General features: G+C 39.5%; 1 protein-coding gene across 1 annotated transcript; it reads right to left on the bottom strand.

Moving 5' to 3' along the window:
* Positions 1 to 329: 329 nt before the first annotated feature.
* LOC130157043 (E3 ubiquitin-protein ligase RNF170-like) lies at positions 330 to 24007 on the bottom strand. The gene is given in 7 exon segments (XM_056356190.1): positions 330 to 2573; positions 2575 to 2658; positions 3722 to 3804; positions 3807 to 3831; positions 4311 to 4384; positions 8900 to 9065; positions 23735 to 24007. Coding segments are annotated over 7 exon segments (852 nt in total). The 5' UTR covers positions 23933 to 24007; the 3' UTR covers positions 330 to 2351.
* Between the last annotated feature and the right edge of the window lie 830 nt (positions 24008 to 24837).

Raw genomic sequence — 24837 nt, 5'->3', positions numbered from 1 at the left:
TTGAAGGACTAAGTCAGGCAGATGCAGTCACTGAAAATATGTTCATAATGCAGGTGCATTCCCTTCCATCCTGCCAGCTGCCTCATGGGGAGTCAGCCCTGAAGAGCCCAGCTCTCCCTGTCCGTTCTCATCATGTTGCTCCAGCCAGGCCCAGCTCAGAGCACATGTGCCTACACGGGCCGCCAGCTGCAGAGCTGAACTCTGCAACAGCAGGTACAGGGAACGCAGAGGGAGCGAGGGTTCATTTTCCTTCCTTAGACTTGCATTTGTCAGGGCCCAGAAACCCGCTGGCCAAACCCAGGCAACAGAAGGCTTTTATTTGTTCCCAGGTGATTCTGAAGGTTGCCCAGAATAGCCGGTCCTACAAGGTACTGCCGGGTTCATGACAAGAGGTTGTGGCGTAACTGGGTGCGCAAGGAGAGTGTGGACATGCTGGTTGTATACAGCAAAAATGATTCACCTCTGACAGTACAATTCGTTTTGATCCTGCAAGATCCAAGCACTGCCAGTGAAATTCTCTCAGAAGTTGTTTCTTTCTCTGCCACCTGCAGGTTACTTCTTAATAAAAGGTACAATTCTGTTTAAAAAGCAAAACTAGGGTCCCCAGCTGAAGGAGCGGATTAAGAAGCAAGGGGTGAGAGAACAGAAGAGTGTAATTCAGATCAGCTACAACTCTGTTGTAGGTCACTCACGAGGATCCTTCTTTTCTTCAAACTGCTAACTGCCACTCTCCTGGTGAGTGTATTATGCAAGAGAAACAACCTACAGTTTCTTTCCAAGGAGTCTGTATTCACATAGATGGACTCCATCTTTATACACTTAGCTTGGTAGAAATTCCATTTTTTTAGTATTGGCAGTAATTCCCAGTTAAATGCAAACAGAAGTTACACAATAACAAAATTACACTTAGAGAACTTGGAAAATAATAGTTTCTGTGCTTTTTTATGTTAGCAGTCAGCACTCAAAAACATCTGGTAATTTTTTTTAAAGAAACAATGCACTTCCTGCCTCGTAGTTCATGGAAAAGCAATTGTTGCAGTTTCCAAAGTATGCATTGTTAAAAGAAACAGCTTCACAAGTTCAGGGACATAATTAAAGACAATGAAAGTTGATGGGAAAAAAAAATGAAGAAACATCATAACAAAAAGAGTGTAACAAGCAAGAAAATGACTGCGACATAATGGTATGTCATATCTTAGAATTCAAGGGCATAATAAAATATGTTGGCTGAAAATATGTAGAAGGAAAGAACAGTTGGAGACCAGTGTATTGTGAGCAATAAATATTCATAAAGCTTAATGTACAATTCATATGTAAAAATGAAGTTCACTGACTCCAAGTACTTGGCAAATGTACAGATTATATAGGGACTGATGTGTGGGGTTGTCTGGTACCGTACCAGCGTTTTTAACTCTTCGCAGCTCAACACAAACAGACATGCACACACACACCCCCCAACTTGGGCAAACTTTCTGTAAACTTCCTGCTATTTATATCATCATCATAAAATTGGCCTTGATCTCTCTGGCTGAACTGGTACCAAGACTTACAAGGAAATCACAAGGAGTGTATGAAGAAGTCTAGGAAGGAAGCAGAGAGTCATGCTGACTGTTACAAAGCTTAGATGCACAGAGTTCAAGGAAGCTGTGTACCTGGCAGAGGCTTATACGAAAGTTACCCAGAGATTTGTTCACATTTCTTGCATGATTTTTTAATGCTTTTTCCCCCCTTGCAATACTTCTACATTATAGTTGCTTTTTACTTCCAAGCCAGTGTAACTACCAGTATCGTATTATCTGTTTCAAAATCAGGATTGTACTCATTGCAGAACTGTAAAAAAATCGGTATTCCAGTGGATGTGTAATCAGCTGTGATAACATGAAGCACTGATACAAGATTTTGTAGTGATACTATCTAACATTCCTTGTGTTATACAAGACTTAGCAAACTTAGCAAATTGTACAGTATGCTAAGTTCTCAAATTAAAATTTTGCTCAGATTGAGCCAAGATGTAAAATGTTAAAGCTCAAGAGCTGTAAAACCCTTCAGCTGCAAGTTGATTGGCATTGTAATTTTAAGCTCTGTTCATAGCTTTAGGCATTTTCAATTCACGCACTTTGTATGAAGATAAGTTACAGAAAAATGCAGCATGAAAGAGTCTAGCAAGTGTACAGGGTAAAACTAGCCGCCTAAGTGCTTGCACATCGAATCACTTGGCCACGGCAAGTATTACTGCGTCCTGCTTCAGCCTTTGTCAGCCACAGAACGACAAATCCATCATACGCTGCCTGCAGAGAGAAGCCTGTCATTGCTTGATTAATTTTGACCAAGGACTCCCAAGTCTGAGGCAGTCAGGCCCTTGGCAGCATGCTCTGAGCTGCAGGCCTTGCCGTATTTACCCCATTAGGTGCAATTTGCTGACAAATGTTTATCAGGCAAATTAAAAGAAAGGAAACAACCACCATGTCATCAGCTGTTCTAAGTGTCCTACAGAGAGGCCCAGGCTTCATGTCAAACGGAGAAGACAAGCATATGATAGTTCCAAAGGAGCAAATGGCAACTCTTAGGAAAAAAAATCCATATGAGACCACCCCAAATGAAGATTCCTCACAAGGCAAGAGTCAGGAGTAACTGTATGTCATAAAGGTAACCTGCGAACTAAATATTCAGATGACTGACATAATTTTGCGTTCTGATGCATGCAGTTCTTTTGGTTCAAGGTGTCTCTTAAGCACTTCTAGACTCCAGTTTCTTGAACGCAGAACCTTTCTGTGCTGTCCAAATCCACCTATGCTGTCCAATTATTTTGCAGTATCTGGCGGCACACTTCTAAAAGGAATCCCTGCAGCCCTAGCACTTTGAAAATAAAGTATTTATGCTTGATATTGGATCCTTTTGAAAACTGAGCCTTAATGGCTGCACTGAGTATATGCCTGTCGTTAAAACCTGGCATCAAGTGTAGGATATGAATGCTTGAAAATGAGGCCTCAAGTCTTGCCTGGCTGTGGACAGGAGCCATAGGCCTGGGTGATTATTCCTCTTCATTAATGCTAGGTCGTTGGGTTGAAAAATAATATTGCCCTCCACAGTGCTTAGTCTAGTCCATAGATCGAAACGGACCCCGCAGTCCTTTCAGGACCCCTACTAGGTTGTGACAGGAGAGGAAGATTTGCTTTGGTGATGTTCTACGTCCTGTCAAGATTGGGCTTCACTTGTGCCTTCAGCCCTCATCTTTCACATCATTTCCACTGCCTGTCATGTTTCTGTACCAGCTGGGATTCCCACTTCAAGAAAGTGCAGAGCCAGCATGGACTGTTCAAATTTGGCAATACCTGGGGTAAAAAACAGCTGCTTCTAAGCTGGAATCACATTTGAAATTTCAGAGGCGAGTTAAAATCCTGGAGTTCAAATCCAAGTTCATACTTGAAAGTTCCAGCCTGACCATCTCTAGTTCTGCTTTGCCTCCTGTATTTCATCCCACACTGCTTTCTACTCCCTGCCAGGATGACTGCAGAAGAACTGCTCCGAGCTAAGGAACTCCAAGAAGCACCTTTACCAGAAAGTGCTGGACCCAGCAGTGGATCGTAACCCTTCCACTACAGTATTGCCAGTAAGTGTGTAAAAGGTAATTCACATAATGATACAAACTAGTTTTCATTGCTGGGTCTCTTTCAATCCTCTGCGCTACTAACGGGGTAAATGTGGAGGTATAAATACTCACGGGTCGAGGCTGCCCTGAGAAACACTTGTTGTAATCTCTAATGTCATGTACAATTTGTTTGCTTGGCTTATCTTGTTGCTTTCACAAGAGATGTTATCCAGAAGAACCACCTTCACAAGATAAGATTGGCATTAGCACAGAGTATTTTAATCTCCAGTATAAAGGACAGCGTTCTGTAGTATGTGCCTCTCTGTAGTTTCTCTCTTGCAACTGGACCTTTGTCCAGCTCCGGCAGTTCCACAATAGCAAGAACATTTTCCTTTTATACCCCGCATCCAACCTTCCAGTACAACAGGCAGCCTCTGACTGGGGTCAGGTGAGATTAGGAATTTCCATATTGCTTTTTATGGAGTGTTATCCCAGAGAACTATGCAAAAGTAAAATGCTGGAGGCCTGTTTAATATTTCACGGAGTTGCCTGACATGACGTGTCAAATGATAAATGCGAATGGCTGCAGGGTCATTCAAGTCTAAGTGGGTTTTGAAACGCTACAGAAAATTAGAGGATAAACAAAGTTGCTATTAAGAGCGCAAGCTTGTCATTTTTATATGTATCATAATGGTATGTGGAGATGGAGGTTAAGTCTCACCTTTTGTCTGCAGAGAGGGCAGGTTATTGCTGCTAACCAGGGACTGTGTTTCCAGTATGTGATCAGACAGGAGCCTACCAAAAAAACCCCAAAAACCCCACAACAACAAAAAAATAAAAAACAAACAAACAAAAAAAACAAAACAAAAAACCCCACAAACAAAAAGGAAATTAAGATGCATGAAATATATTTGAGCATATTTAATGTTTACAAGGAAGTTGTCAGAATTAATAAACCCTCTTTCTACAACTGACTCTGAAAGTAAACGTAATTCTTTCATTATAATACATAGTTTTACTCTGCAAAGTGACTGTGCAAAACCAGAGCCTTAGCTCTTCTATGCTGGTATATACAGCCATACATGGGCTTCCTAAGAGAGACTTTGAGTCAGTTTCTTTTCCTGTGGGTAGCATCTTATGCTTGAAGCTCCCTGGATTGTTGTTGAAGCACTCGGGAATACAGGCACGCTTCAGAGCGCAGTGCTGGCTGCTGTGGACAAAGGCAGCACATAAATGTGGAGTTCCTCCAGAGCTGGTATGGCTTTCAGGGGTTATGAGCGCCAGTTATGGCAGATAAACCAACGTGCACAGCCAAGGGACAGCCTGGGCATGCAGACTCCCGGTGGCACAACATGTATTTTGGTGATGAAGTATCGTACAGGTATCAAACTGTATTTCAACTCTGTTACCCTTCTGGAAATGCACAGTTCTGGAGGAGTGACTTGCTGCATTCTGTTCAATTCTCCTTACCCAGACAACTGCTAACTTCTAAATACAACATCCCGAGGTCTCAGGTGTGAAAGAGGGCAGAGTCTGAGGACAGTAAGATTAGAGGGCACGTATAGCTGACAGTGGTGGTTGACATACATGAATGTCAGTGCTGGCACTAACAGCAAAACCAGCAAAGCACGAATAGCATCTAATCAGAAGCAGCACAGCTTGACTTTCAGCTCCCGGGTGCAGTGTGCAGTGTGACAGGTCAGGGGAAAAAAATGAATCAACATTTAAACTGATCAAATTTGACAAGAACCCCAGTGAAAACAAGCAGAACGCTGCACTGCCATTTTGTTGGAATTGTTTTATTGCCTTGGAAAATGCTCTTTGTTCTTAAAAGTAATCAGCAAGTAGTTTCTTGTAAGCAGTAGTATAACAAGGAATCTTCACGTGCTTTTTAGTGCAGGGTTTTCTGCACCCACCCTGTCACTGAAAAGGGGATTATTAGAGAAACCGTGTTTGAAATCAAGTATAAAAATGTTCATGATGCTATCTGTTACATCTTACATACTCAGACTAGGGATGTTAAATTTGGCCAAAAGATATTTTTTATGAGCCTTGCTCTGTCTGGCTTGTGCTTCTTCCTTTTGTTTTCATTTGTGTGCAGGGTTTTGCTTTATGACTCTTCTATTATGTTTCCATATCCAGACCAGTTGGCTGGGCACATGGCCGTGTTTATATTTAAATCCCCATGCGGTATGTATATACTCAGTCTGGCAGCCAGCTTCCAGCTTTTGCTTGAACTTCCATGTTTGACAAACATCACACCTGACTCGAAGAACCGCTTTGACCCAGTGGGTCCAGATCCCGTATCGTGATCCACATGGCTGCATTGCTGTGCCTGTGCTCAGTCTCAGCGATGACAACGGAGCACTGATGGATCCCATAGTTCTTCAAGGGCTTTTAGAAAAAAAAACACATGGAAATTAAAATTTGCTGCATGCAGAATCCTTTGTTTAGTAGAACAGGAAAGGAAGGACTCCTCTGAAGTTGACCTATTTGGGCTTCAGTGAATTTTTCATAATATAGACAAAATCCTGTTTTAATCTGGCCTGCTACACAACCTTCTGAGGGAGTCTGTAGGTTTCTCTAAAATACCTCTGTGGTTATTGTTAATTAGAAAGAAATAATATTGCTCAAGGATCGCTTTTCAGTTGAACTTCCTGAACATATGGTTCAAACTGAAGCTGAAAAGGAAAACTTCAGGACAAACTGTATGAATTACTACTAATAATAAAATCAGACATTTTTTATAAGTCCACATTAATCTTCTTTAAAAGCTCTGGGTTGACCACATTTTTTAAATAAAACTTTTACCAGAGCGGAATTTATTAAGAGAGCTCAGCATTGCCTTAGCTCTGCTCCACAGGGCATCAAGAGAAGTTTTATTACCGATTTCAGTCACAACAGACTTAAATCTACACAGAATGGTTTTGATAAGCCCAATGTAAAGTTTTATTGGTTTAAGGCATGAAAAACAGACATGTTACAGAGGCCATTTCTACTATATAAACATAGTCATAACATATATAATGCATTGCACTGGAATCAATGCTTCAGAGTGTGAATGGTGATGTACTTGAGGAAACTAAAGCCCAGCTAAATTTATACAGCTAATGATAATAAAATATATCAAGTTTGTGTATGGTTCTTCTCCTCTGCAGATCTCAAAATAAAGTAAAATATCATTATGTCATATTCACAGATGGAAAAGGGAAAATTAACCAGGCTAGCAAAAGAGGAAAGTTGATGATCTTTGTTGTTATGTCTATCTTTGTACTTGAAATTATTAACTATCACAACATTATTTGAAACACATTTTGAGGCCATACACTTACCATTTGTCCTGGAGTGAGTTATATTCAAAGCATCCTTTTCCTGTATGTTATAAAACACTATTATGAAAACATGAAACAACCTGAAGTATTAAATGGTGTCGCTCATGAGGTAGATGAGCCCTACAAAGTGTCCCTTGCTGTTGGTGATCCACTGATTGGTTGTGGTTTCAGAGCACAGAGACAGCGGCAGTGGTGATAAGGAGTTGTGCTGCGTGAGCAGTCATTTCAGCGTAGAGAAAAATGACACTTCCTAAAGATAAAACTGTGCTTTTATTGCACCAGCATTAACAACACAGCCCCTTGTTCTCCGTTGTGCTTAGGTCTTTTTATAACGCTCTTACACGGTGGAAGAAGCATCAATGGCTTGTAAATGTCACTTGCACTTGCTTTAAGGTCTCTGTAAAATGCCAGCGCAGTAGAATGGAGCTTTGTGGTTCTGACCAGTGTCTTCTGATGTGACTTGCGGTGGCAGTATCAGACAGTACTGCCTCCAGCTGCCTGCCTGCCCCTCTGCCAGAGGCTACTGGTCTCGTGCTGCACAGTCGCCCTGAAGAACCTTCATGGGCAGTTTCAGCCTCATCAGAATATGAACTCCAGTGCTCTTCTGCCAGCCATGCTGTGGGGATGACAGCGTTCAGCAAGGAACCTGATAAGCAGCTGAAGCAGTGAGGTTGTAAACTTCACCTGTAAGTCACTGGACGATGTATCTCAGAGGTCTGAGAGAAGTAACATTCAGTCCAAGTATGCTGGTGGCCTTATCCTGCCACCTTTCAGAGCAGATGCAAAACTCACACTGGCTCTAGTGCAGAATGTGGGCCTTAGAAATACTGAAATCCTCTTTATAAATGCAATTATGAACGTAACTCCCTCCACTACTCTATGCTTCATCCTTGTATTCCCTGTGAAAAATCATTTAAATTTTGTAATCCTCACCATATGGCTTAGCAGCCTCAAAGAAGGCATTTAGCAGACACATTTATCTAGAGAATTATGGTTTTACTTAGATTATCCAGTGACTATAAATGCACAGGAGGGGGACAGGAGAGCACACCATGGGTAGCCTCAACAGAAGGACCCTCTAAATCTGGGTCTGTCCATTTCCTGTTAAGACAGATGCTGGACTGGAGCATACATCATGATGAGATGTCTTTGCATATTTTTCTCCTGTATGACCACATGGGTTTACTTGAAAAACAATAAACAGATTATAAGAACGTTTATACACAACTAGAAACTCACTTTTTCAATTAATATGTGACTTTCAGTATATATTATTTTAGTTGTTTATAAAGCTTTTATAGGACTACAAACCAATGTAATTATGCCTTCATGCTCTAGATCACTTCTGTTTTACTTTAGACAAATGTTTTAGATGGGAAACAAGTCTGTTGAACCAAATCAGACCTAAGTCCAGTGTGTCTTACTCCCAGTTTTCACCAATATAAATACAAGCAGAGTTAATTTTATGGGATAGCTGGATTTTTTTATTGCTGCTGATTAAAAAGACAAGCTGTCTTCTCAGAAGTGAGTTCACACTTGAAGGTAAGACTTCCTGGTTTTTACGTCTTGAGCTTTCACAGTTACAAACTGTATGATTGTTTGACTGCTGATTTTTGTAATAGGTTTTTTTTTCACAGTTGAATATACATTGTGTGGTTTTCTGGTGCGTTTTACCCATTCCGTGAGTTTGTGTTGTAATTTAACAGTATCCTGTGAGGTGATCTGTTACTTCTTGTCATCTTAAGACTTCTTTGGTATTTCAAAAGTGGCACATTGTAGATGTGAAAGCAATGAGCAAATAAAAATACAGTTATTGATATAAAGATGGGACTTCTGCTGCTTCTAGTGAGAGCACTTACGTTAATTCCAGGGAGAGGGGCTTGGTCCTGGTTCTTACACAGGACTTCAGATTTCTGTTTGAGGAGTGCTTTATGTAGTACCCTGTCTGAACACTGCACTGCCAGTCCAGAGAACTTACCACAGAATAGATGTCCACAGTTGGTTTCTACTGGGAGAGTAGCTGTCTGGAGGCAGATGGGGCAGCTCAAGTCACTGTGATTACTATGTTGCCAAATTTGGAGTGACCTGGAAGAGTAGTAGTACAGAGTCTTCAGTAAATTAGTATTTTGATTGACATATTCAGTTCATTAATAATAATTTACTATTATTAGCAGAGAGTCACAGAAACTAAGTATAGCTGTCACACAGAACTAATCATTACCGTATTTCTTCCTCCTTTGTAGCTATGCCTATCACTTAAATGTACTAAAATCAAGTCCAGTGTGTTCTCTGCCTTCCTTGGGTGGCAGAATGGTACTCTTAGTGTATGCCATAGGCTACATAGCAAAGAGATTCCTTTATTTAAGTAAATAAATTGCTTCCAATCAATCCTTCCCTTTGCTTAGTGAAGTCTATAATTAAAAATAATATTGAGCTTTGTTTTTAGAGTGGGAAGCTAAGAATTCTGTAAGCCTCTGAAATGATAAAGAGGCATTTTAAATTCCAAAGTGTATTATCATATTTCTGGAGGGGAAAGGCTGAAGGATGTACGTTAGTCTTCCAGTCTTTGCTCCTAAATCATTGCCTGTAAGCAGTAAAAGCCTGTTTGCCAATATATTCATCTATTCCAGGATGGCTTGATACAATTGGAGACAAAATAGCTGTTCTTACTTGTTATTGATTCCTTACCACATGGAAAGGTTTTGCTACCTTTATTATGATGCATTAGCTGGTCTGTAATGGATGATGGACCTGCCTTCTTAGTTTTAGCACACTGTGGAGAAACTTACATCTGACCATATGTTTGACTGCCGTAACTACGATGAGATTAGTCTTTGAAGAAAATGTAATAATGGTGTGGTTAGTGTCCTTTCTTTCTCAAGGTAAAGTTATTTCAACGTTTCTATCAGTCCCAGAACCAGAGGGGCACTTCTGAAATTGGGAGGGAGCTTCCAAGGAAGTTCCTTTATTTTAAGGCAGCATCTTGAAGGTTATTGACTGTCCTCCACTGCCTATGCAGGCTTAGTGAGGTTTAACAGGAGACGGTGTAAATTACAGCTTTAATTTGTATTTTGATCAAAAAATTATGAACTTCACATGTTTCTTAACGATCACAGAGGTCCAGCATTATAGGGAATGGGTATTATTTTTGCATTACTGAAGTCAGGCATTCAGATGAGACAATGGCGTACTTTGAGATTACAGTATCACTGTATGCCTGCTGTCCCTTGTTGCCCGATTTGGATTTTTTCTTAATTTGTTTTTCATATACCTGACTGGCACCTATCTATTTTCCAACACCTGATTGGTACCTGGCACCTGATGACAGATCAATGAATACACTTCCAAAGATTTGATGTATTTATAGAAGTTTTTATAACGAGAAAATGGAATAGATTCTGTATTTTGCATGTCAAATACTGGAAGATTCAGAATTAATTTGAAGACTCAAGCTCATTTGACAATAGACAAAGATATTTTAAAGTAATTATTTTTTCTAATGTAGTATTTCTAAGAGAGATGCCATCATCCAGCTCTGCCAAATGAGTGTTCAGGAAACTGGGTCTCTTGCCAGAGGCATGTCTACAATTACGAGTTCACCAAATCAGTAATTTTAAATCAGCACCTTTAATACCAGTCCTTCCTTCCTATAATGAGGATCTGTAAATTAGAAGAACTGGAGGTTTTAAAACAACACGCCATAACTACTGAGAAAAGTCTTTCTCCTTTACTTTTTGTGAAGTTATAAAGGTATTTGTTTCTGATTCTCAACAGAAATATTTCAGATGCTGAAGGCATTTACGCTGTTTTCAGATTTTCCTCTCTATGCACTGATAAGATTATCTCCTGCTGAGATAACAACCACACAATAGCCCAACAAAGCTGGGATGAGTGGATACGAATAACTTAAACAGAGCAACGATCTGATTCCAGTCCAGTACACTGACACGTGAACTCCAAATAAGCAGGTTTTAACACAATCCTAAAAATTCGTATGGCACATCACATTCCTAAATTTTTACTTCCCATGCAGTAGTGGTGGGGTATTTGCTGATTCAGAAGAGCATTATTTCAACTGATACAAGATGCAGTAAGTTTTCATCAGCTGAGGAACTGCCCTAGAGCAGTTGTGTTTATAAACACTGCATACATGACATAAGCTGATTAGGTTTCTACTCTTTATTTGTGCAGAGTAATAATACACACATATCTTTAGCTTGTCTCATACAACAAAGGGAGCCAAATGTGTTCCTGATTATGCAATAGATACCAAGTCACAGGAAACCCAGCATTCCCAGACCATAATCAATGGAAATTCTGAAAAGCTCTCTTGCCCTTTGCAACCTCAAGAGGTTTAAACTGCCCCTGTATTTTGTATCAGAATGTGTTGTACAGTAATTAACTTACTATATGACTCCTAGGGGACAAATGATTATAGTTTTTTTCCAGATGACTCACCTTCTGCTGAGTTACATGAGCAAGTGCACAGAAACAGTGTTTGTGCTGTTTAGAAAATAGGAAAATTGAATGTTGATGCGTTGCCATATGATACCAGTCCTGGCTGCTGAGGTAAGCTACGAGGTAAAGGGGCTGGAAACTCATCAGGTGAGTGCAGGTCCCTGTTGAGACCTTGAAAATGCTCAAGCTCTGCTCTCACAGCACTTCAGTTCGAGTTAGGACTACGAATTTGAGAAAAGACCCAGACAATGACCCTGCACTAACAACACTAGGTGAAGGATATGTGCATGTATACAATGAAGAAAAATCATTCAAACCCAGTACCACAAAACAGGGGGGCTTTTTATTTTCTTTTTCTTTCAGTGACCCAAGGTGGGAAACTCAACCAGCTCTTGCAGTATGACTAACAGGTGGCAGATTCAGAGGAAAAAAAATAAACGGGCAGTTCTTTACATATGCAGTTAAGCAGTGGACATTCTTAGGGATACTGGAAATTTGAGTTCAACAGGTGCTATGCATCAAGTACTATTAAAAGCAACGGTAGCACCTGACTGAGGAAGTTCCTGAACCATAAATCGCTAGATGATGAAAGAGTATTCTGGGGAAGCATCATTAATGTTTCTTTATTCTTCTTTAGGCATCCATTGCTGCAGAGAGGGCAGATTGCCCTGGTTTTGAACTGGTATAGCCATTCTTAACAGAGCATTTTTTGGGGGAAAAAAAGAGACTTGGGGTCACCTTCGGCAAAGACATCAGTGACCTAGCCTTGTCCTGAGTAGACAGGCTAGGAAAAACATGCCACATCTTTCATTTATTTTTAAAAGATTATATGCACATAATCAAATTTCTCATTTATTGGGTCCAAGAACTCAAAATGGTGTTCAAGTTGACTTTATCCTGGTTATAAGGGGACCACCCAGCTGGACCTGACAGAAACAGAAGACAGATGATATCTGACATAGCTATGAGTCTGCCAGAATTAATTTACCCGTTTCAAAATCTTGAGCCAGCCTTTGAACATTTGAACTAGCAGATTGAATTAGCAATTGAAACAGTGATTATGGCAGTTAGTATTTTGTGTCTTAAAATAAATATTTAGTGTGATTGCATAAAATGACAGATTTTTAGGGAGCTTCCTCTCATGCAGTAGTTCTACATGTAGTTACAAACAGCACAATTAAAATTGTCATTCCAGTTAATATTTTAGGTGGGAAACTCTGAGAGTGCCCATAAAAGCTACTATTTCATAGCCTTGTGTTTGAATCTTGGTTCCTATCTCCCTTTTGAAAATCCCAGGCCTGGACACTGCCGTACTGATACTGTGCAGTACTTCTGATGAATAAAACGGGGGCTATGGAAGTAGTTTTCTAAGTAGCATACTGAAATTAGGCTCCTCTGCCAGAAACATCTCTGCTGTGGGAGAAGTGAGATAAACTTGCATCATTTCTCAGCAGAAGCATCATGTTCTAGTACCTTGATTAGCTGCAGTCAGATTAGAGAGTGCCACAAAGCTGGCACAGAAGATCAAGTTGGAAAGTTCCTTCAGGATTCATACTGCTCACACTGGTGAAGTTTGAAATGAGTCTGTTCCCAAATCTGAGATGGAGGGAAACTGAAGAATTCCTCATACTTTAAAGCCCCACAACTCCCATTATGTTATACGAAGATACCCCAAGTCAAGATTTTCCATACAATTTTCTTAATTTTGAACAGCTAATGTCAGCTTTTGTCTAAGAGTCATTTTTAAAAACCATAAAATATTGGTGTTTCTAAGCCATGTTCATGGGAATCATGCTACAGCCAGAATGGGATGGTAAAATGTATAGTCCAGTAGAAGCCAATTTACTTCACTTGGTGGAACAAAACAAACAAAAAAACCCCAACAACAAAACAACACACAACCAAAACCAAATTCCAAAGTTCAGAAGCAAATTATTGTCAAAACCAGACTTAGGCTCCAAAGATCCAGAGAAAGCCTTAAACTCTGCCACCTCAAATTTTAAGTACCACAATACCTATCTTGTGGGTATCTTCCCCATCATGAATTCCCTACTCCAGAGTTAGACTCCTGAGCACCTTATCCAGCACAGACAGAGACTGAGAAAGGTAAGGATTATACCTAAATCACCCAGGCCAAGTACTGGAGATGCCTGCCACTAGCCAACAGTAATATTAAACACAGGGCATGTCTCAACTCTTACGTTGTAAAGCTGGGGACCCAGCATCCTCTCAAATGCACCAGAGTATTCTTTGAAAGAACTGGGCAGGGCTCCGAATTTTCAAGAGGTGGCACTGGTCACCTTTTAATTAATTCTCAGTGGTGAAAGCCATCACCCACATAGGGGATGCTGGCATAGTGCTCTCACTGACCAAATTGGTTCGATCACCGTGTCCACTGAGAAAACCCTCATCACCACACCAATGCACACCAGCAGCAATTTTCACCAGACCATGCGCCTAAATTCAATAATGGACATAAAGTGACTCCCTATGTAAAAAGTACAGAAGGAAAATGAACGCCTCCAGGTTCACGAACTAGCAAGAAGAAAGCTGAATGTACTGTGACATACATGCTCATATATGACAGATGACTTTTGAAGACTTTGATTAAGATTATAGGGATTGCAATGGATGACGATGTATTTTATGTCAAATTTTAAATTTGCTGGGTGGCAAAGACTATGGGAAGTTTATTTGTTTATTTTTAAATACAGTTTAAAGTTTTTCTAAAATCAGGCCCTTATGTTTATATTCCTTTCTCAGTGAGCACCACAGCTGTTACTTGTTTTTGGGGTCAGATTTGCAAAAGAATTCTCCATGTAGGTATCTCATTAGGGGCCAGGCTTTGAAACTGTTCAAGGCCAGAAGCTCCCTATATAACAGTCAGATTTTTGAAAAATAAGGAGATCTTTTCAAATCTGGACACATCTTTTGGCTTAAAATGAAAGCTGAGCATTTCAGAAAATAATTATAGTACAACTCTGCAAAATCAAGTCTATTGTACTGAAATACAGCCACTAGATTTGATAAATGTTTAATACTTGCATGCAAAATGAAAGGTGTGATCACGTTGATTATGAAGCCAGAAGCTCCTTGGTATAAACCTTTATCTCTCTGATACACCTCAGCTCACAACATCTTTCAGTTCTACCACAAGGAAATTTAATTTTAAAGCATGAGTGATGAGTTCATTCTCATCAACATGCTTAACAGAAAGAATTAAAGTTTAAAAAGCACTTAGCAGATTCAAGTGCTAACAAATATTTATTTATGTTTCCATGAACATGTGCCATTATTTAGAAGAAAAAGAGACCTTGCTTTGAGGTTCAGACTTGTTAGGAAGGCATAATACTGTGTGACCTCTTGGTCAGATTCCTTTGATAGGTGAGCAACTGCTCTGTGCCTCAATTACAAGGACAATTAAGATGATCAGGGAGGATACACTGGACAGCTCATTCTTTGACAATACATATTTATCCTAATCACAAGGCAATTAAAAACATGACATATTTTAAAAGGAAGAATCAGTTCATGTAGATTTTCCAAAAGTAATCTCATGATTAAAAGTATAAATAAATACTTTGGTTATTTATTGATATTATTCTAATGAACACTTCCTACCATGGTTCAGAAGAACTACACAAAGTTGGGCTTACCATTCCTCCTTCCAGAGATGTCTGAGAGGACCTGAATGAGTTACACCAGCTGATAGTGGTGGTGTAAAATCATTCATTAAGGCCAGCTACGTGTCTTTGTCAACTTAGTTGCTCAATGGCAAGGATCTGTCAGGTTTTCTAAATTATGGTTATGAAAGAAATGTGGTGGTTTGGGTTTTTTCCCCTCAAGTAAAGCAAATCTGCTAACAAAGCAGAGGACTCCTGGGAAATAAACCCAGGAGCCCTCCCTTTCTAAAACATTGTAGAAATCTCCCTCCAAAAGATGTTCAACATAATTGAAAAGATACTTGAACCTAATTTAAAAATTGCATTGCTATTTTTAAATATTAACTTGATCAAGGGCACACTACAGGTATTTTGATCATCTGATAGAGTAGCAGCTTATCAGTACTGTTGTAAAAGGCTTAAAATTTGCCAGACACTTGTGATAATCTAATTCTGCAGTTATGCAATTCCAGAGTGTGTAATACAATATTGCCAATTATCAAGTAAAGTGGGGAAGTTAAGCAGAAAGTCTAACATGCTAAAATAATTTTAATTGATGGGCATATATACATGGGACTTAAGAAAGGCTTGACTTCTGTAAGATGTCCTCCAATTTAATGCAGCAAAATTAATAAGGAAACCTGTTAAGGGCTTAGTTTTTGTGCAGTGTTAACCATCCTGATCCTGATTCAACAAGGTATTGAAGCACATGCCTAATTTTCAGCCCTCAGGTAACACATAACCTCTTATGGAGGGGTGGAACGGGAGTCAGTAATATTGGAACAGAAATACACTTAGAACAAAAATAATGCCCCTGGCATTCCTGCTGAAGCACTGATAAGCTAAACAAAGCACTTTTCAAAGACTAATAACCGGATGGGATTTGTAGCATAAACAATGCTCCTTGTTAGTCACCAGACCCCAGGGCATCTTCCTCACTTTGTTACAGATAAATTGGCAACAAATGAAATGCTGTATGTGATTTCCTGCCCTGGGTACGCATGTGTGCTCGCATGCTAGTGTGATAGCTGTCATTTATTATTTATCCAAGTATGTATACAATTCTACAGTGACATTTAATTACTTATTAAAGGTGCCAGACTGACAGATGCAGAAGCTGGAGCCGTTACTTTATCCACAGAACTGACACAGTCTAAGCAGTAGCATCCTCTCCAGGCTGTTCTAGTAAAGTGCTTTGCCCCAATGTACTCCCCAAATATCTGAGCACAGCTCCTTCTCTCCAACCTTTTCCCAGCTACTTTGCTCAATTTAACTCTGTTAAATTCATAAAGGCTGCTAACAAAGATGTAATTTATTCCTGTGATTATTTTAGACAGGAATGTTTATACACTGGAAAATTGGTCTGAACACATTAAATCTGTTTTAGCTAGGCCATTTGAGCAATTGATTAGTACTAACTCAAAAAAGGATCTGAATGGTTTTAATACAGAGGTAAGCCCCCCTCTAACTAAATAATAGCAAAAATATTATAAACGTTTTGTGAAGATGAAATGAGCCCAGATTTCCTTCTACTTGCCAGGGGCTGTATGCATAGCACTATGGCTCTTTTGCAGACGTTATGCCCTTACCTAACAGACACGCTAGTCTTGGAAACTGGATGCTAAATTCTGCATTGTTTCAATAAGCTGGATTTGAGTTCCATTTTTTAGGTCACTCTAAACCTATTATTGCTCAAGTTACCATTACAGTTCAAAGCACTTCCCCCTGCCCCATGCACAGCTAGATGCAGAGCAGCAGAGAATATGCGGTCTTCTTGCATTTCCATCAGCACCCAGTCTTTAATGGGGAAAGTGAGACTCTGTTAAGCTTAACTCATGGAATTTGACCATACCCGTTTGCCAGAGAAAGACTGTTAAATAATAGCAGGTTCCCTTCACGTAGCTCAAGAATATTTTGAGAAAGATCATAGACACAATAAAATTATAATCTATACATTACATCAGAAAAACCATGATTGCCCGAGGCCAGTTACTCCTATTGCCTTGCCAGCCTCTTTGGTCTCAGCACATGCCTGAAAGTTACAATCCCAGATCCATTTAGTCTAACTGTAGGTTGGGTTTTTTGGTGCTAGATCTTTGGTTGAGGCTTTAAAGCACAACTACATTGCAAGTGATACTGTTTGCTGATAATAAGCTTGTCATTTTGGCTTTGGAGTTTGAGCTGGCAAACACTTAGTGCCCAAGTTATTTTGCATAGTCGAATAGTCCCATCAAAGCCAACAGGTCTGTTCATGCCAATCGCTCGTATTATTGCATTATTCATTCCCAATTTTACAAACCAAGTTTCTTATTCTACTCTACAAAAGCCTAACTAAAAATTGGGCCTGAGAAATATAAAGATGGGATTGAGAAGTATGAAGATGTGAAATAACACTTCCTAGCAATGTTCTGAAGCAGGGCCTACGTAATGGCATTTGACACAAATCAAGGGGGGTTCGACTGAGGTGGAGTTTTGCATTATGCACTCCCAGTGTGTCCCAGCTGTGACCTAATTCTGTCTTGGGATGTAATAGTGGTGGCTGCTGGATACGTAGGCAGGCTTCACAGTGTTCTGCTAAAACGAGGAGCTAAGCCATCAGAACCACTGTGAACCTGGTTCCTATGCAAGAGCAAAACATACCAGACCAGCTGTCAGTGAAGAGCATCAGGAAAGCAAGACAGAAATCTCTTTAAATGGAAACATAAGCAAATGACTAGTAAAATCAGGCAATAATAACTTCTATCTTTAAAAAATGATCCGAGTGCAAAAGGTAGTTTTGTTAGAAATGCCAATAAAAATAACTGCAACCTCCCTGGCACTGCTTAGAGAAAGCAATCTGTCAACAAGAGACTCGACCCCCCTGCTGTAGGAGTTGGCTTTCACTCTTTGGAATATGCTATATCAAGAGAACCTTAAAATATGAAAGAAAATGTGTTCAAAATTTTTAGGCAGACGGAGACTTATTTTCAAAGAAAAAAAGGAAAATCACATTCATATAAAAATGATGGAAAATCTGAACTCAAATTTTGTCAGGTGCATGCTAACTAGCTTAATATAGAAAAGTTGTGGTATCAGAACAATACATATCATGCTTTACATACCTATAGCGCTATCCTAGTCTGTGTAGCTATGGTTGGGGTTTAGACATTTCTGTGTTATTTTATAGCAAGTGATAGCTACAACATTTTTCACCTAGTGTTTCTATTTTTGATCACTTTCCTTCTCCAACTAAAGAACACTACTTAAATACTCCATTTAAAATCATGTATTTTAGTAATTTTCCCCACCAACTTATAGATGTTGGGAAAGGAATACTCTTTAATGACTGTTAATTTCCCACTTAAAAATAATAAGTTATTAACGTTTTATTCAGTGAATCTTCTATGCTGATGATAATGCTTCTGAAAAACAAGATAATAGTATAAGATAGGTACAATGGGATGCAGTTTTGAAAATTATTTTGTGTTTAGGGAGATTAGAGATATTACCAGAATTAGTTTCTCTGTCCAAGACTACATACAGTACCCTGGCACAGAACCAAGCTAAAGGGATTACTTCTTTTTGGAAATAAAGTTTGTGATTTCCCTGATCCTGAAACTAAACATGCTCATGAGCCTACTCATGGAGTAATCTCAGACTGCGGTGAAAACTGGAGGTATTTGGTGCACAATATTAAATAAGTGCAAGGACAATCTCAGGATCAGAATCTACAAACCAAACGGTCTTCTTGGGACACAGGACCTTAAGAGTTACAACGTTGCCCTGCCTTTTCAGTGCACCTGTGGAAACAAGATTTGAAAGTCTGAATGCGCATTTGCTTGTGACAAATAAGTCTCTGTCACAGCCCACATCCTAGTACTCATTTTCTTGTTAAGGCACCAACTGAAATTGTATCTGAGAAATTTAATATATGTGAACTTGTAAAGCCAGGAGCTGCTACCATGACAGTGCGAACAGTTCCATGAAGTCAATTAACGTCAGCCAGCTAATACTGGAATTGCCAAAGCCCACTTTCGCTTGTGACCTTGTTCACTGAAAAAGATAAGAGTACTAAAATAGAAGTGCAGATATCTGTGAGAAAGTAAACAAAAAGCCAGAAATAGAGAAACATAGATATGAGATTGACAAATGTTAGGGAAACAACTAAGGCAGCGATAGAGCATGCTAGGAGGAGAAGTTACAGTGACAAAGCGAGGTCTCGTTGAGGAAAAATGTTGTCGTAGAGGTGTAAATATTTTCTCCTGCTGGAGTCACCATTCATAAAAGTTCCTGAATCTGAGGTGTTTCCCTGAGGTAACTGAGGTAGATCATTCCTTAAAGATGTTAACCATTTACTCTCCTGCTCTATGAAGCCAAAAAGTACAATTACAAAGATCTGGTCACAGCCTTTTTTTATAAACATAGGTAGTTTTCCACCTCTGACCTGCTTTGTTTCCAGTATAGCTTTTTATGGAATTTAATGAGATATCACAACTTCTGTTATAAGCTATATATAACTTATATAACTTATAAATAAGGCTCTGTGGCATTATTTCCACCTTTTTTCTACACCCCCCACCCCCCAGAATTACATTATACTAAAGCAGAGATAACCCATCATTATTTGCATTCATCTTTTCTAGTTCTTTAAGGAGTGACCAGGTAAGGTACTCCTCATATAGTCTATCTTGTCTTTTTCTTTTTGACTCTGCAAAGTCAATTTCCTTTCCCCATGAAAACTGAGAAACAGTGGACTGGTCAGAAATATTCACATGCATAATTTCAAAAAGAAGCCACATCTCTGCAGAGCCTGTGGCTCTGAAGAGTACTAAGGCAAGCTGCTTAAAAATTGTGTCAGATCAAGTCCAAGCAGCCTTCCTGTCCAGTCAGCTCCTTTCCCCTTCTCTTGCTAATAAGAGATAAAAAACTGTCTACAGGGATCCTGCCAGGTTTTGTTTATTTTCTTACATGTGAGATTAACAATAGAGACCTATTGCAATTTAGTATTCTCTGTAATAAAATGTGATCTGCATAGCTCATGTTAGCAATATTGTTAAATTAACATCTGTTTCAGTTCATCAATACTTACTTCACTGACATACGATAAACCTTAACTAACATTTGTAAAGTACTTGCCATTTTTTCCTGAAACTGCTATAATAGATATTATTATTCTGTATAACAGGTGTACATGCATTTGTACTCCATATACACACTGACAGTATCACATGGGCTAAGGTAACTATACCTGAGAGTCTGTAACCAAGGTCCCCAGAAATTACTCCAGTCAAAACTAAATTCATTGTAAAACAGCCTTCCTAGTTTTAATGAGATGACTGTTTCTTACCACCATTAAGTCTGTGGGGATCAAAGAAAATGTTCATTAAGATGTGCTAAAAAAAGTGTAAAGAAGAGCATAAATGGCGCAGGAATTCCAGGAATCCCACTGGCTTAAACAGTCTTTTATTAAAAGCGAGTGTTCTCATAGTTGAATGACTTCCAAGAAAGGGCCTCAAGTGATGAAAGTATTTCCATCTAATGTGAAAATACTTGAAAGATGCTTATTCCATGTGAAAATATTTCTACCTTTCAGAAAAGCCTGAATACAAGACTCCTTTGATGAATACACTCTCTTAAAAAGTATTAATTTTCAAAATTAATATACAAAATATCCAGAATTCCTACTATTTTGATAATGAATAGATAATAATTACTTTCATCTCCTGTAACAGTCAGACAAAATATTTCAGGAGTATTTAACAAAACAGACACTTAAGTTACCTAGTGAAAAATTGTACACGCATCATCATGACATTGCTCCCACTTCCCTCAGGGCATAATTGAGCTGGAAAGTACCATAAAGCCTCTTTAGAGAAAAAGCAATGGGATCTCCTTCAAACACAGCACAGGAGCCAGTGATGTTGGCCAACTGTGCAATATAGACATATGCTGTATACCCTGTATCTTCCTACTCGCCTAAAACACCAGTAGCAATACCTCCTGCCCCCAACAAAACCCGTAGAAAAGCATAGGCACTAACACTGAAACAGTCACCTACCCCAACCATCAGGACTGTCTGTCTCTTTTTACTGTTTCTGGTTTTAGCCTTTCTTTCTACCTCCTCGAGCTATTCCTCTCAGGTAGACCTAAGGAAGTAAGCTGGTATCACGTGCCCAAACAGCTCCTTTTCAGAGTATGATTTTTCTCTGTACCTCCGCCTGCCCTGGCAGTTACATGTCTTGTAAAATGCAACTCATGGAGAGATTGGAAAGCAATAATGAAGTCATTCCCTGCCCGCTTTAACACCTGAATGGAGTAAGCAAGTGATTGCTATGACTCTTACAGCTGACACAGGTCTCTTGGGCAACTTTCTAAGGAGCCTGCAGGCCCTGGGGCTACAGCTGTAATCTCAAGGCTGTGAGTGCTGACTGCTAGTGACCTCCTGGTTTTGGAAGCCTGGACAATCTCTTGTGCCATCAGGAAACACAAACCTGCGTGAGACCAGCAAGGTATGGGTAATTTTTAGCCGGTCAAATAATGTGAGTTCATATTAATGGCTTTTTTCTTAATATTTTATGATTTTTAGGTGTTAGTTATGCTAAATAATCTTTATTTGATAACAGTAACTTCTAAATTGGACACATTTGAGAATAAACAGATAGCCAATGCCTTTTTCGTGACAATATAGTAACTTCCAATACACATATAGCTTGATTCTAAAGGAAGTAGGAATGTATATGCCAGGAAGATGTAAGAGATTATGACAGGATGTGAAGGGACACGTGGCCCAGAGAATACAGCATGTATCAAATCAGTTTGATTGTGTAATGATTAACTCAACACATTTTGGCAATTGGTGAGTTTCTAGTTTCTACATTTGAAAAATTCAAATATGCCTCTGTGCCACAGAACATCATGAGGCTTATTTAATGCTTCTAAAACTTCTGGAAGATCGTTGGGAAGTGCAGACTTCCATAAATTACATTAGCTACTAAATATGACTGAAAAAATGGTATTTTTCATCTCATGTATTCTAATGGTGAGAAACATGCAAGTTACATAACTAACCACCAAGTGTCACTGTTCGGTATTTTTACATTCTGACGTCTTTGTTTCCAAGTGCTCGGAAAATCCCTTTTAGATGCAGTCCTGTAGATTAGTATTTTCCAACAAGAATATTTTTAAACTACAACAGACATGCATATCTGCCACACAGGGTATGGGAAAACTCAAGTGTCTGGATATGTGGCTTTCTTGAGCAAGCCACCAAATAATGTCTGAACTAAATATTGTTCATATTATTGAATATAATAATGTAAGACCCATTGAAAATAAAAAATCCTTAGGAATCAGATTTATAAGCCTAGCAACTTAACTTACTGTAGCAAATGCCATTCTTTTTTGTTAAGGAAGGTAGACAACCCTTACTGAAAGACTGCCAGATGCTTTGTCAAGAAGGCAAGGGATTCATTATCAAAAAGAGTAAACACATTTTAATTAAGTTCCTGTTGCGAGAAGTACTTTAACTTGACTTTTAAAATGTAGTAACAGTGGACATTAGACATCAGGAGACTGAACTGCAGTCCTGGCATGAGGTGCCAAGCTAGTCTTCCCCATTTCTAGAATGTTAATATAGGTCATAATCTTTGATTCACACAAAACCAGAATTTGCTGACACACATTCATGTAAGCTGCAGCTCATGAAGAAATTTTCAGGCTTAAAACATAAAACCAAACCACTTGACTCTACATAACTTACATAGCTGCCCTTCATCTGCCCCACAGCAGATCTCTGAGCATAGTTTGCCAGTGCTGCTGTGTTCCTTGTGCCCCTGTGCAGCTGCAACTTGAAAGATGTAAAATAGCTACACAGATTTCCGTATGTACTTGTATTTTGTTTTTTTGTAGAGTTCAGTATGCTGTAAACATAGCTTTGCTTAGAAAGATCCTTGCTGTGTGCTAATACTAGTTTATCTGGGTGAGCACTCAGTCATTTGGAGTCAGCTGTTTGACGTGGATGCACCAACCAGGAGTGCATGGGTCAGCCAATCTCTTCTGACATAACCCCAGATTACCAAACCTGTGTAGCCTGCCTTGTCTTTCAGATGAACGCCTCTCCCACAGATACCAGCCAAGCTCCCTGTGCTATCGACAGTCTGTAATGCCTTTCCAGCATAGCCATCCTTTATAAATAATATTTTCTAGATGCTTTTGAATGAGGAGCAACCCTGAAACAGGGGTATTAGCCCTCTAGTGGAAAGCTGTTCTCTGCAGTAGTTTTTGCATGTATGGAAAACAACCCCACTGAAACAGAGTATGTTGTCAGGGCCCCAAGTGCACAAACAGACCTGAATGGCCTCAGTTGGTTGCGTCCATCCACACCTGCTGCCCTGGCCCACTCTATTTAAGCTCAGCCTTACGCCTTCAGCAGAGTCACAGTCATGCCTGTGCCTGGTCATGGACTCCACTGATGTGGACTTGTGACCTGTGGACTGAATTCCCAGCTTGACCTCAGAACTGCCTTGTTGCTGTGCACCTGCCTGGTGATCATGGGACTGTGCCTGAACTCTGGCTGCTCTCTCTTAGCCTGACCCTGACCGGCGGGTTACCTTCCGGGCTTTACTTTGTATTTGCCTCATCACCATGAACTTGCCTGATCATCTGAACTCGGGGTTGAACAGCCCTGGCCCTGCCTGCTCGCCTTGCTTGGATACTGTGGGATGAGGCCCTGGCTGGTGAAGCCCCTGCCCCACTGGCTGCATTCTCCCTCTTTGCTCCATATTCCCTAGAAGGCAGTGGGCTTTTGCTGCTCCCTGGCTTATGTAGCATAAACCCAGGATAAAAAGGAGTTGCCTGTAGACACTGTATAAAGAAAACAAGTGTGAGAGGTTGAATCTGCAGAGAAAGAACATACGAAATCAGTAACTTGAAATGCAGAATTATGTTTCTGTGAAATGGGACATAGGAAACTGGGTGAAGGTTGGTAGTAAGTGACAGATGCTATGACATTCCTGAGAAGGGAAAAGACATGAAATTACAGAAAGGAAAAACAGTAAGCAAATGATGAGGGGTAAAAAAAAATATAAATAATTAGCAACAGCTACCATAAAAAAGCAAAAATATTAAAAACCTAAAATAAGCACACTCAACAGTACAAATCCTAGCACAGAACTCTGTGGGATTTTATAGTAAAAGCTTTTATTCCTTACTCTATTTTTCATAAGGATTTCTGATAATCTTTCATAGCAACCAAATCTCTTTAAGAACCTTCGGTGAAGGAAACAGTCAAAGGGTGTCCAGAAATTAAAGTCTACTTTCGAGCTTTTATCAATTCCAGACAGCATCATAAGGAGAAAGAGTCATGTAAATACTGTCCACGTCATCCACCACAATTTTAATCTCTGTGAGTCAAAGTAGAATCAGTAACCGAAAATTAAAGCATGTATCTTAAAGCAGGATAGCCAAAAAGAGTGTATGATGCCTATAACAGCTATTATTCCAGTTAGTCAATTCTTAGACTGACCTAAACACTGATGTGTTTAATGCCATCCTGCACATTTCAGTAGGAGGCAATGTAAGAATATTCAACAGAATCACCTAACACAAAATAACTGTTCAACTCAATTAGTAAAAGAGGCTGTTGGAGAGAAAAGTTACTGAAGGTCTTGTGCTGAAACAGCAAAGGAGACAGAGTAATCACATCTTCCTAGTGTAAGGTACTTAAATCTTTTCTCTGGGTTGTGTGAGGCAGGGTATTCAAGATCTGAACCAGGCATACCCAAGATCTGATAAAATAAGGAAGGTTTTTTCTATGAAA

This window comes from Falco biarmicus, chromosome 11 (genome assembly GCF_023638135.1).
Source record: "Falco biarmicus isolate bFalBia1 chromosome 11, bFalBia1.pri, whole genome shotgun sequence".
NCBI classification, from domain to species: domain Eukaryota; kingdom Metazoa; phylum Chordata; class Aves; order Falconiformes; family Falconidae; genus Falco; species Falco biarmicus.
The sequence above is the reverse complement of the archived record's forward strand: the minus strand, read 5'-3'. Positions and strand labels throughout refer to the sequence as shown.